This window comes from Rhagoletis zephyria, unplaced genomic scaffold (genome assembly GCF_001687245.7).
Source record: "Rhagoletis zephyria isolate East Lansing unplaced genomic scaffold, Rhagoletis_zephyria_1.1 Rzeph_scaffold_00006, whole genome shotgun sequence".
In the NCBI taxonomy this organism is placed as follows: domain Eukaryota; kingdom Metazoa; phylum Arthropoda; class Insecta; order Diptera; family Tephritidae; genus Rhagoletis; species Rhagoletis zephyria.
The window spans coordinates 605,376-618,070 of record NW_016157090.1 but is presented as its reverse complement, the minus strand read 5'-3'; the positions used below and the strand labels follow the sequence as shown (position 1 = coordinate 618,070).

At 37.9% G+C, this 12,695-nt stretch overlaps 2 protein-coding genes across 2 annotated transcripts in view; both read right to left on the bottom strand.

The window, feature by feature from the left end:
* LOC108383169 (synaptic vesicle glycoprotein 2B) overlaps positions 1–3,076 on the bottom strand; it is a 60,911-nt gene extending 57,835 nt beyond the window's left edge. The window contains exon 1 of the mRNA XM_017605262.1: positions 2,511–3,076. The gene's annotated coding sequence lies outside the window, so the exon portion shown is untranslated. The remainder of the gene's footprint in view (positions 1–2,510) is intronic.
* Positions 3,077–10,303: 7,227 nt separating this feature from the next.
* On the bottom strand, positions 10,304–12,359 carry RpL17 (ribosomal protein L17). The gene is made up of 3 exons (XM_017606091.1): positions 12,281–12,359; positions 11,966–12,056; positions 10,304–10,926 (listed from the first exon to the last, which is right to left on the bottom strand). The coding sequence occupies exons 2-3, from the start codon at positions 12,044–12,046 to the stop codon at positions 10,447–10,449; spliced, it is 561 nt and encodes a 186-aa protein (XP_017461580.1). The 5' UTR covers positions 12,047–12,056; positions 12,281–12,359; the 3' UTR covers positions 10,304–10,446.
* Between the last annotated feature and the right edge of the window lie 336 nt (positions 12,360–12,695).

Here is a 12,695-nt window from a genome sequence, read left to right as displayed (position 1 = left end):
AGATGTTCATCCTTACCAAATCCGTAACGAATATTTAACTGGGGAAATAAAAGTGATCTACCTATAAATGTGATAAGCGAAATGCTTCAAAGAGCACTGGGGGAAATGGGTTCTTGGGCAAATGGCTGCGGGCTCAACGTTAATCCCTCGAAGACCGAATTACTATTATTCACTACAAGAAAAAAGATTCCTAATTTTAACCTACCTTCCTTGAACGGGCTTACTCTCTCTCTTTCCCCTTACGCTAAGTATTTGGGAGTCATTCTCACACCGAAATTAAACTGGAAAATGAATACAGAGCACCGAGTAAAAAAGGCCTATGGTGCTCTGTATTCCTGCAAGAAAATGCTGGATAAGAGGTGGGGCCTACGACCTGATCTTATGCTATGGATGTACAAGGCAGTGATTCGCCCAATTATTGCATACGGTTCGCTGGTATGGTGGAAAGCCGTAGAGATGAACTACATACGCACAATGTTAGGCAGGGTACAAAGGTCAGCCTGCATTACGATTACTGGGGCGATCAGATCATGTCCAACGGAAGCATTGAATGTCATCTGTCATCTGCCACCGATTGATCTCTTTATCAAGGAAAGTGCTTCACAGAGTGCGCTCAGGTTGAGGGAACTTGGATTGTGGAAAGAACGTACGTACGGGCATGGACGTATCCTGTATTCTTTCAACAACCCAAGCATTCGCGAAAAAACTGACTACATTTGTCCTTCGCCTCTCTTCAAGAAAAACTTCGGCACGATTTTTCCATCAAGAAAGGAGTGGAAGGATCCTATTTTTACTGAACGCTTCGAAGTATCAATTTTTACGGACGGTTCAGAAATGGATTGTGGGGCAGGGGCGGGAATTTTTTCAACCGACCTCCAAATTGAAGAGTCTATTCGATTACCTAATTCGGCCAGTGTTTTTCAGGCAGAGGTCTTTGCCATAAATGAGGCGTGCAAAATAATTTTAGCCTCGAAGCTAGCGAGAACCAGCATTGCTATTTTCACAGATAGTCAGGCAGCGATCAAGGCACTTGGCTCTGTAAGCAACACCTCCAGCATAATAAAACAGTGCAGGGAGAACGTTAGGGTTATAGCCAACAGGCACGTCGTTGCACTGATCTGGGTGCCGGGGCACAGCCGAATTCATGGCAACGAGATGGCTGACGAGCTGGCCAGGAATGGGTCGGCTCTGGATATCTCAGAGGCAAAGGAGGTTCTTGTGCCTCTGAGCTATATCAAGAGCCGCATCTCTCAGCACTGGAAAAATGTGGCTAGCAGTGGGTGGAAAAACCTACAATCCTGTAGGGTCTGCAGGAGTCTGTGGCCCACCTACTGCGCAAAACGCACTGCTTTTCTTATCAAACTAAACAGGAAGGATCTATCTCGACTAACTGCCGTTTACACAGGCCACTGGGTCGTGGGAATCCATGCTGCAAGACTAGGACTGGAACACAACATATCTTGTTGTAGTTGCAATTCACCAGATGCAGAAGAATCGGTGGAGCATCTGCTCTGCGATTGCCCAGCACTATGTAGGACTAGAATCAGGCTTCTAGGCAAACCCTGCTTCTGCGGTTTAACGGACATAAGTGATATTAACCCACTGCAACTTCTTAAGTTCTTGAACTCCACAGGCTGGGTTTGAGATATATAACCGACTTCTGCTGCTTTCTTTTCGGGCTGTCTTTTCAGGTTTAAATTGCGAGTAGTGGTTTTAAAACGGCACGCATAAGTGCTAATTGGAGTTGTTAAACTCGCCACTTCAACCAACCAACCAACCAGAAGTGATCTATCTATCCTAATCTTTTGGACTTCATAGAATAGGTATTTAGGGCCGTTTTCATGGTGCAGTGTAAATTCATATTCTGCAGTTAACTTTCAATTTTTGTACTGTAAACCTATAAACAGATAACAACTGAATGTGAGTTAACTCGCCACAGTGGAAAAGTGACTAACATTATACATACATATGTGCATTGAAACGGTTTAATTCTCACTCAATTAATACATGCCACACCGTTTAGCTGCTGATTTCGTCTTTCATTTGCACTTTTATCATTGAAAGTATTTAAAACTTTTAAACGAAGATAAATAATTGTTTTGATTAATTAATTAATGCGCGCACAAAACAAAAAAAAAATGCCGGCACTTAATAAACAAAATAAAAGCCGACAAACAGTGTACAAAAAAAAAAAAAGTGTGGAAAAGAAAAACGCTCTGCTCGAACACGATTTAGTCACACGCGTTCATTGTCGGTGGCGATGTCGTCGCTAGTGAGTTGGACTATTGTTTCTTCTGCCTTAATTTTCCTTTTGTTTTCTGTGTGATTTTAATTGGTTTTAATGTAATTCAATTTCCAATTCTAATGCAATTGTATGGATTATTATGCGCTACATGTAGTTAGTATTTTTCACAATCATTCCTCGTCTTGTTTTTTACTCATTTGAAATGCTGATTTTTTTTGGTTTTTGTTTCTAGATTTTTCACTTAATTTTAAATTCAAACACATACGCTCAGAAAAACAGTTGGAGAAGCATCGAAGCTGCAAATAGCTTGGCGATATACATATATTTTTTTAATTCCACTATTCCACTTTGCACTGCCTGGGAATTAGTAAACTTAGCTCAATGCTAGCGAAATTTTAAATAAATATTCCAATTTTTCCTTTTAGATCTTAGAACTCAGCTTTCAACAATTTTTCGATCCGTGGAAATTCGTACTCGTCGTAGAAACGTTATGTGGCGCGGTTAATGCTAAACTGTTTAGCTGATTTACAAGCAAATCCGTCATTCGCTCCAAAAACACAGACACAATTGCCGCAAATTCAATTTGGTGTGAGTTGCCCCGGCAGCCCGGCACCGATCCACCGATCCACCGACCGAAAGTGCCTCCAGCAAGCGGTATTTGGCGGTGCCGGACGACTGCACTTAACAAATGTCTATGAGCGCACTACAATTACTGCTATCTATGTCCGTATATGTCTGTGTGTGTGTGTGTGTAAGAATGTCTGTTTGCGTAGCTGATTTGTGTAGCGCCTCGATGCTAGAGCTCGGCTTCAATGCGCTAAATCTGATTATAATGCGATCGTGTAAATTAAATCTGCTCATCAGGCATTGTCAGCGGGCTTGATCTGTTGATCTGCGGTTGTCATGTCGCCTTTTGTATCGGCGACATCGTTGAGTATGCGAATGGATGAGATGAACAATTGGAAGCAGGGGCGTGTTGCAAAAAAGGGCGCTGGAAAAGTGCTGAATTCATGGCCGGAAAGAGAAGAAAATAATAAAACAAGTCCAAGAAGGTCCTAAAGTGCCTCCGAGTCGGCAGCTGAGTTTCTATGTCCGGGTTCTGTCGACATCCGTGAAGTAAATTGAACTTCCAATTTTAGTTTAGTCGAGTAAGCATACGACAGAGATTTTGAGTTGGGGTAGACATCTTTAAGCCTTTTGCTAAATAATCTGTGTGAAAATAAAGCCTAGTGCACCAACCGGATCTGGTGACAGCTTGCGGTGAAGGGTTTTGATAAGTATCCTCCAGCTCTGGCCCACAGCGGACTTTGATGTGCTGTGCTGCCTGTTGGGTTGTTGATCATAAGGATGCACCCATAATCTGTTCGCAGAGCATTTGTGTTTGGAATATCCAGAGATTCTTCCACTGCGAGTCGCTGGTAGCAATGAATCGTCATAATTTACTACAGACCGGTCGATAGCTTTATGGATGGCTGGCAGAGTTTCACTGTTAAAGCATTTTTTTTTTTTGTTTTTGTGAAAGAGTTGACTGAATGTACATTAATGCGGGTCAATTTGTATGGGACATTTTTTGGACTATGTGCGTATAAGTAGTACAGATAGATTCTACGTGTAATGCTAAGCAATTTTACCGGAGAGAACACGGGTCTAACATCAATTTGGAGTTTGGAGGTTTTTTAGCATTTTGCTGAATTGTCGTAGAGAAGTGCTTAAATATTGTATAAGAACATGCTATAAGGATTTAATTATATGAGGAATCCATTTCTGCACTTATCTTTTTCTTTAAACTTCCATCAGAGGACGCAGCACTGAAAATTTTCACTATTTCTTTGAAACCTATTCTCGCAATTTGGCAAACTCCAAATTGATTTTAGACCCATGGTTTCATCGGAAAATTTGATAAGAGTTACTCATAGAATCCTCCTATGCTATACGCGTATAGTCAACAAAAATTGACACGCCTTAATGTACATACACATTACGTTCTTGATTGTTTCTTCAACGGCACCGTTTGTTCGACGTGCCGCAGGTCTTCGGCAGACCCATCGCAACTGCGAAATATACGTAAGCGGATGCTCCCGCTTACTTAAATTTGTATGTACGCCCATGTTTATAATGGCGGCATTGTTGACAGGTTGCTAGATGTGAAGTATAAGATTTGACATCTGTGTGTCCGTATCTAGCTATACACATATAAAAGTCTGCGTCTTTATGAGCGGGCGTAAAGTGGTTCGTTTATTGCGCTCGCGTTGATTATTCATAAAGAGCTTCACTACAATGTTGATGGCTTAATATTATCCTCTTTTCATGTTCCTTTCCATCTTTATTTTAAAATTGGCATAATAAGCACAAACTAGTGGAGATTAAATTAAAAGATATTGTTGACGACATCGTTTGGAAACAGATATTTCATAGTCTTTTTCCGATTTTTTTTTTTGGTTTCATTGTTATATTTTATTTTACTTTTATTTATATTACTTTTAATTAATTATAAACACTATTTTATGATATTTAGCAGACGAATGCAGCAATTGGCCAATGCTTTTGCTTTCTTATCATTCTTTTACAGGAGGTTGACGAACTTACCAGCTCACTCTAATACCAATACTCGCCCAAGCACAACCATGTCACGATCGGTACAATATGACGCCCACTCTATGACATTCATGTCAAGTAAGAAAACAGTTCCCAACCGAAATTGTCACACCACAACACCAACAAAGACGTAAGGAAGTCACCGCCACCCACCTGCATTACCAGCACCCCCTACTGTTTTATTACATATTGTATTCTACAAATTACTAATTCCTAAGTAAGGCGATGTGAATAAATGTGTACTGCGTACAAATTGAATTAATCCAATGAATTTGCATTGTAAGACGTAAATGGTGGATCGAGAAGCGCCAAAGTTGTAAAGGAGGAATAGGGTAAATACATATGTACATAATAGAGATGGGCACGGGACAGAAATTCCAGTCCCGATCATGCCCATGTCGAAATTCAATTTTTAAGTCCCGAACCCGCCCATCCCGACACTTTTAAGAATTGTACCGCAGGAAATAAAAAATCTGACATTTTCCGATTATTATTATTTTTTTCTTTGCTGTTCGTTTTCGTGTCAATAAAACATAAAAAACTGCTTAATTCATAAAACTTTTTTAAGGAAGATGTTCGGAATTTGTGGAGGTTTCGGGTATTATCGGTAGTGTCGGGAAAGGATTTTGGTCCCATCCCGCTCATTTTGAAATCAGTACCGCGGGTCACGCGGGTCCCGATATCCCGCGCCCATCTCTAGGACATACATATGTATGTATGTAAATATTAACGTAGTAAAATTACGGAGAAAACGAGTGTAAAAAGTATACATAAATGAGGAAAATTTAAGGAATCAAGTCAACGCGCTTAGAGTCTACATATGTACGTACATATATACATACATTTGTATGTACGCAAGAGCGTGGGTGCCTATATGTACAATACAGTGTTGGAAAAATAAATAGGGACGAGAGAGTTTAGCAAGTTTTGCCTATTTTTCTTTTGTTTATTTAATATATATTATTTTTTTATAAAAGTATAGCCCATATAAATTCGTATTTCAAACTTTGTGCAGAAATGATGAAAATTCTGCAAAACTGCACCTAAGTTCAATAAATTATTATACATATAAATAAAGTGCTAGTTTGAAGATTTATTTTTTTTCTCTGACTGTATTACGCATTTTTTTGCATACAAAAAAAATTATGGAACGTAAGTAGGTACTTTATATGGAAAAACTGCGTGAAAAAATTTAAAAAAATCAACGCGTTTTTTTGGCAACCTAAGACTTACTTTATTATACTAAAATTTCATTGGCTATAAGACTCGAAAAAAAAGTTGAAAATTTAGATGCAACTTTGCAGAATTTTTATAATTTTTGCACAAAGTTTTAAATATGCATTTATATGGTTTTTGTAAGATAATGAGCTATACTTTTATAAAAAAAAAAAATTATATTTTCTTTATTTACTTCAATAGTCATAATCCAAAAATCTTGAAAATTTAGTTAAGTATGCAGAAATTACCGCTACCTCTTCTTCCATGTTGTGTAAAAATTTCAAAGCTATAACGATTACCAGTATCTCACTAAAACAAATTGAATTCAGAACTTTAAAGCCGTTTATCTCGATCAAAACCGTTTATCCGATCAACACAAGGTGGTAACGTATGCGACAAAAAAAGAAGTGGTTTTAAGGCACATATACATATATGCGAAAGTCTGCGAATCATGAGAGTTTTTCTTTTCTTTAAAAATTCCTAAACTAAGTTAAATAATCCTTCCTTTTTTAACAGAAATTATCACTGGTTAGTTTTAATTTAAAAAAAAAAACATAGTAACATACGCCACATAACGTACGCGACAGATTTTTCCACCATACAATTTTTTTACTAGTAACACATACTAAATTAAATTTTTAATTTAATTTTTTCAGTTCTTCTCCACCATTTCGCGTTTTCAAAACCTTTTTCCGCCATGTGATTACGAAATTTAAAGTTATAAAGCCGTTTGAATTCATTTGCTTGCATTTTCGGTTTACATTTTCATGGAAAGACCCATGTACTACATAATATAGATACTATATATGTTCATACTACATACGTATGCATGTGAATATATATGTAAATACATATAAAAAAAAGCCAATCTCGGAATGGAGTTCGTACACATTTTGTTATAAATATGTACTTCAATTAATTTAAACTGACAAATTGTGCAGTTGCTAGTTGTCGAAGTGTTGCATGCTCAGATACACACATACATATGTATGTATAGATAGGGCTGTTAAGGATCTTGTGCATATCGCTAGCTTAGAAAGAAAAGTTGCTAAGTCCCATTTTAAAAATTTTACAGGAGAGGAAAAAATCATCCTATAGCCATTTTCTTTAACTATTTCGCAAGACTTTGAATCAAACATTTTGCGCGTTTAAAGCAAAGCAAAACTCCATAAGAATCAGAAGGATTCGATATTTATTAAAAGATGTCGTATTATTTTGGCCTTATCGGATTTGTGGTGCTTCTTTTGGACTTAGCAAATTTTCCTTTTATTGCTTATGAAGAGGAAAAAATAAAACAAGTACCTTTATAATTTTCGAAACGATGCGCGTTCAATTTCTCTAGCCTCCTATATCAAAATATGAGTTTTCTTAAAAAGTGGACTTAGCAACTTTTCACTCTAAGCTAGCGATATGCCCTTGCATTTGCATATTCGTAGCTTTTCTAAATACACAACAATAAAAGGCACACGGTTGTCATGGCTGCAAGCATAAAATTGCAAATGCAGTTCCAACTGCAAATCCAAGAACATTTCTACAACATCGTGAACAGCCCTAATATACATACATACAAATGAGAATCTTAGAAATGAAAGCTCACAAACCTGCAAGCTAAATTTTCAATTGAATTCAAGTTGCGCTCAAATAAATTGAAAGTATACTTAGCGCTGATCTGAGTGATGCTTGAGGATTTGTGTTTAAGGCTGTGTGCCATTCGGTAACTTTTATCTTCGTGGCGTGACGGGATGAAAAAATTTACTATGGTGTACCTACAAATAAATTGAATTATGCTATGCCAAATACAAGGTAAAATTTTGCAACACGAAAAACCAAACAAACGCGCGCGCGAATTCTTTTTTTGTGTGTTGCTGAAATTGTTGAAATTTCTATTTATTTTGTAACCGTAGGATTTTTTACAAGCTTTTATTTAACTTGCTCTGTATGTTGTATGTTTGTATGTTGTTTGTAAAATCTTGCAATCAGGTTTTGACCAAATTCCCGATGACCTAGAGACTAGGACTTGAACTTCACAGTTGGCTCGTTCGAGATATTTGAAAAAACTCGTATTTATAGTCCGATTCGGTTCATATTTGGAACTTATATTTTAACTAAATGAAAAGGAATAACTCCACTAAAAAAACTTCCCGATAGGTGGCGCACGAGTCGATATATTTCGTAAACCAGTATTTATGGTCCGATTTCGTTCATATTTAGAAAGCTTGCCTTAGAGATGTTTGTTTTTACTATTAACTTATTTAGCTTCCATTTAGATTTTCGCTTTTTTTACCGCCAAACAATGTTATGTGTATACATATTTAGAATCTGTCAAAATTTTATCTGGTCCCATGAGCTACATATGTAAAATTCTGAACTTCCTATTCACCACGAGAAATGCCAAATTTTTAGTTTGATCCGCCGAAATCTCCTATCAATGGGAACAAGTCCTTAAGACATATCGAATGCAGCCTGTTCGAAAACGCACTATCAACATATTTTCAGTTGAGATACGGTGTTTTTGAATCAAATCCTGGGGTAGGGCTGAATTAGTGGTGCCATACATTAGGCATAACCATAACCATAGCAATAAAATGTTCCGATAAAACGTACGCGCAGCTCTGTAAACGATTATTGGTGTCATACTATAACACCAGAGCCATAACCATAATCGCATGTATCTATTTAATTTTTTTTTTTTCGCCATAACCAAAGGCAACTCTGAAGTATTTTGCTACGTTATGGCTAAGGCGTTATGGTTATGGCACCTCTAATTTGCCCTTTAACCAAATTCTCAGATAGGGCGTTTTTCAAATAAATTCTGAAATAGGGCGTTTTCGAATCGACTGCCGAGATAGGTCCGATTTCCAACTCAGCCGTCTAGTAGTTCCCACCCTTAGGCTGCAATTTAGTTTGGCATCCCCGGAGTTCGGCATTAAGAAGGGTATGGAACGATANCCCTTAAGTGATAATGGCAAATAGCATACCTTGCACAGCTTGTTTGCGTCCCTTAACTTTGGTTATAGATGAACAGATGATCGGCGGCACGTAGCATATTTGTTTGGGTATGTAATTTGCTGGTCGTAATTTGCAATGCAATAGTGTTATTATATTTGGCACATCAATATAGTAAAACCTTGGAATTTGAAGGCGCGTGTTGCGCTCATCTGCCACCAAGCACCGCATGATTTCCCGCTTATGGTAGTCCGGTATTTTGTTAAAAAGATGGAGTATAAATATTCCCAATAGTTTAGAGGAACGTTTCATACTACTTGCATTCATAATTTGACAGCAGAGATTCGTTAATTGCAAATTTTTAATGCAGTACACACCAAGCCGCGTGTTGAAGGAATGCACTCGCACGTATGCTGTATACGTAACTTCACTACTCACACACACTTTACACTACGCTACTTCGATTACACAACTATTTATTGCACTATTTTCACTAAAAACTTAAATTTTTCCAAAATATTGGCTTCTCACAGGCCGCGTTGGCAAAGTTTGGCGCACAAAATTAATTTCAATTGTCAAACTAGCAAAGTGCAGTTGCCCACAGGGTGACCAAGGTGTATAGATATTCAAGGAAATGCAAAGCGGCAGGAAGTTGAAACCAGCAGATTTTTATTTTTTTTATCGGATATTCCGTGTGTCCATTTTTTTGAATTCTTGTGCTCACAGGGTGATTAAGGTTCAAAGTAATTAAAGGAAATGAAATGTGGAAGGAAGTTTGGATACATACTGGGTTTGATACTGAATGATTCCATTTATTTTCTTTTCTGGTTTTATCCCTATAGACACATATATGTATGTATATTAAAAAAAAATTATATACTCAAAAATTTAATTTCGTTTCCAACAGACGACACTGCAGTCCGCTGCAAATTGACTGACGCAAAAAAGGAAGGGTCGGGTACCAAGCGTTAATACACCGATGCTAGAAACGTTTACCAAATTTGAATGCCAGTACCTAAATGTATGCAGCATTTACAAAATCTTAAGTGCCATTTTCTGAGGTAGGTTTTAAAATTTACCTGTCCTTGCGAACACATTTTTTCAGAACCAAACTTATGTTTAAAGGGCAGATCAATTTTAAAACCCACTTGAGAAAACGGCCCTAAATAGAACAAAAAATTCACATTTCGTTTTCAATTATATATGGAAATATACATAACAATCTTATATTTGAACTTTTGTTTGCTTACCCAGCCAATTCATTAAATAAAAGCGATATATTTTAAAAACAGCGTTCAATCGAGATATGTATTGAACAAATTTTTGTTTATTGAAAAATTTGCTGCGTTCAACACCGTTGTACTCACGAACGCATATACAAAATCAAATCCAGCTGTCCACTCTCTTGAATCTACTACCTTAATCACTTAAGTTTACAACATCTATTCGGAACGCATCATCTTCTCCTTTTGTCGCTGCAACTTCTTCTTCGACAGCTTCTTCTTGGCTGGCTCGTTTTCGGACGCCTTAGACACGACAGCTTCCTTTTCGGTGAGGATTACCTCAACGTGACATGGTGACGACATGTAAGGGTTGATACGACCGTGAGCACGGTATGTGCGGCGACGCAGGCATTGCGCACGATTCACTTGAATGTGGTCGATAACGAGACGATCGACATCGAGCCCTTTGCAGTCAGCGTTGGCTTCAGCGTTGCGCAGGAGCTGCAACAGGAATTCAGCGGATTTCTTTGGCCAGCGACCTTGAGTGGTCTTCCATTGCTTAGCCTGCGCGCAACGGCCAACACCACCGTTGAAGCGGCGGAATGGCACGCACTCTTTCTGTTCAATGACTGATTTCAAGAAACGCTGAGCGCGACGCAGTGGCATACGCTTGATAGCCTGGGCGGTTTCATGGGTGTTCTGCAAAAGAAGGAAGAGCAAGATTATTAGTGTGCTATAAAACTGGGTGGGGAGGTGATATGTGCATATATTTTAAACTGATATAATCTTCTAAGAGCTAATATTGTTCAATGGGACAGGTAGTGATGAATCGCAGTGGTTGGCGCATTTACCACTGTTTTCCCATCGATTTTACTTTAAGCACAATATATTTTAGCGACGCAAAAAAATCATATGCGCCACTAACACATTTTATGCTATAAATTATAACGAATAGTTCGAATTAGAAAATTTTCGTTTTTTCTGATGGCATGTGTTGGCTGGTGTAACTGTTGGTGGTAGCGTATGAGTTGTGACACAAGTTCTAGATGGCAAATCGCACAGATTCACTATTCGCCAGCTGATGCTTGGCCGCAGCCTATAAGGGGCTGCTTATTTACTCTGGCATCTTTGCAAAAGTGTCAAAAAATTAGATTCTCCTAAGCACTGATTTAAGATGCACGCTTTGTATTTTTATAACGATATGATGTATATTTTTGTGCAACAGGACAGGTAGTGATGAACCGCATTTGAAGGCGTATTTACCACTGTTTTCCTGCTGAGTTTATATCAGCATAAATAATCCAGCGGTGCACTGTGTTGTGTTAAATGCACCACTAATTATGTATTATGCTATCGAGTTTGAACGTCTTTAATATGACAAAATTGTTGCACAAGTTCTAGATGGTTAATCGCAGTTAATGACGATTCCCCAGCTGATGCTTGGCTGCAATGATTTTTAGTCACTGCTTATTTTCTCTAGCATCTTTGCAAAAGTATCATGAAAGAGGGCTGCCTTTCATGCACTGATTTTAGATGCATAACAAGATTTCGCCATAAACATATACACGTAAACAACGCTACCCGAAAAAAAGACACGAGTTAAAAAATTTCCACGTCGGTTGGGACTAAACAGTTCTTTCACTGTTTGTTAAATTTTACTTCAGAGCCACAGTTCCACCTCAAGCAAACGTAAAGCGTACTTATTCATACTCAACTTTGCTATAGGAAATTCACTCACCTTGAAGTGCACACGTAGATTGGGTCCGCGCGCCTTGCAAGACTTTGTGGCATTATCTGGTTCCCGCGAGTACCGTCCCATTGTTTAATTTCTGTAAAATAATAAAAAAAAAACACACTTATTCGATACTTGCATTTTGGATGCTACGAAATTTACGAATCGTTTTAATAGAATTCGCAGGCAAAATGCTGAAATTGCTCATTAATTACACAAGACCACACTTTGCCGCTTATACTTTTATCCATATTTCCTGCTAATTATCGGTATTTTCATGGATGTTGAACACTTTTATTTTTCACTATCACAAAATCGTACCTTCTTCGTGATGAATTAAACCGGAAAAGACCATTTTGACAGCTGTCAGTTGGTTGGTAAGGCAGTGCAGTCCAGTAGAAATGTCAGTGGAACGTGGAGTTCCACAGTGGAATGTGAAAGTGAATTTGCAGGGTTGCACAAAAAATGTTGTGACCATGAAAGAAGTTTTGTTTTTAACAATTTCGATTATTTTCTAATTTAGTTAATTATATATCTGAAAACAATTACGCCTTTTAGTTAAAATGCCTGTTTATTTCATCACAATGAACAACCAATTTTTGAAACGCCATCTTTATTACCGCAGCGGCATCTTCAGCTCATTTCTCCGCGGTATTTTGACTCTCAGCTGTGTTTGACAGATGAATGCAGTGGGGGTTGAAAAAATCAAAACCCAATTAAAACGCATGGAACAATT

Excerpts from the sequence above, each read along its gene's own strand:
- RpL17 (XM_017606091.1), bottom strand. The coding sequence starts at position 12,046 with ATGGGACGGTACTCGCGGGAACCAGATAATGCCACAAAGTCTTGCAAG. Across the intron at positions 10,927-11,965 it reads ATCTACGTGTGCACTTCAAG|AACACCCATGAAACCGCCCA; the intron begins GTGAGTGAATTT and ends CTTCTTTTGCAG.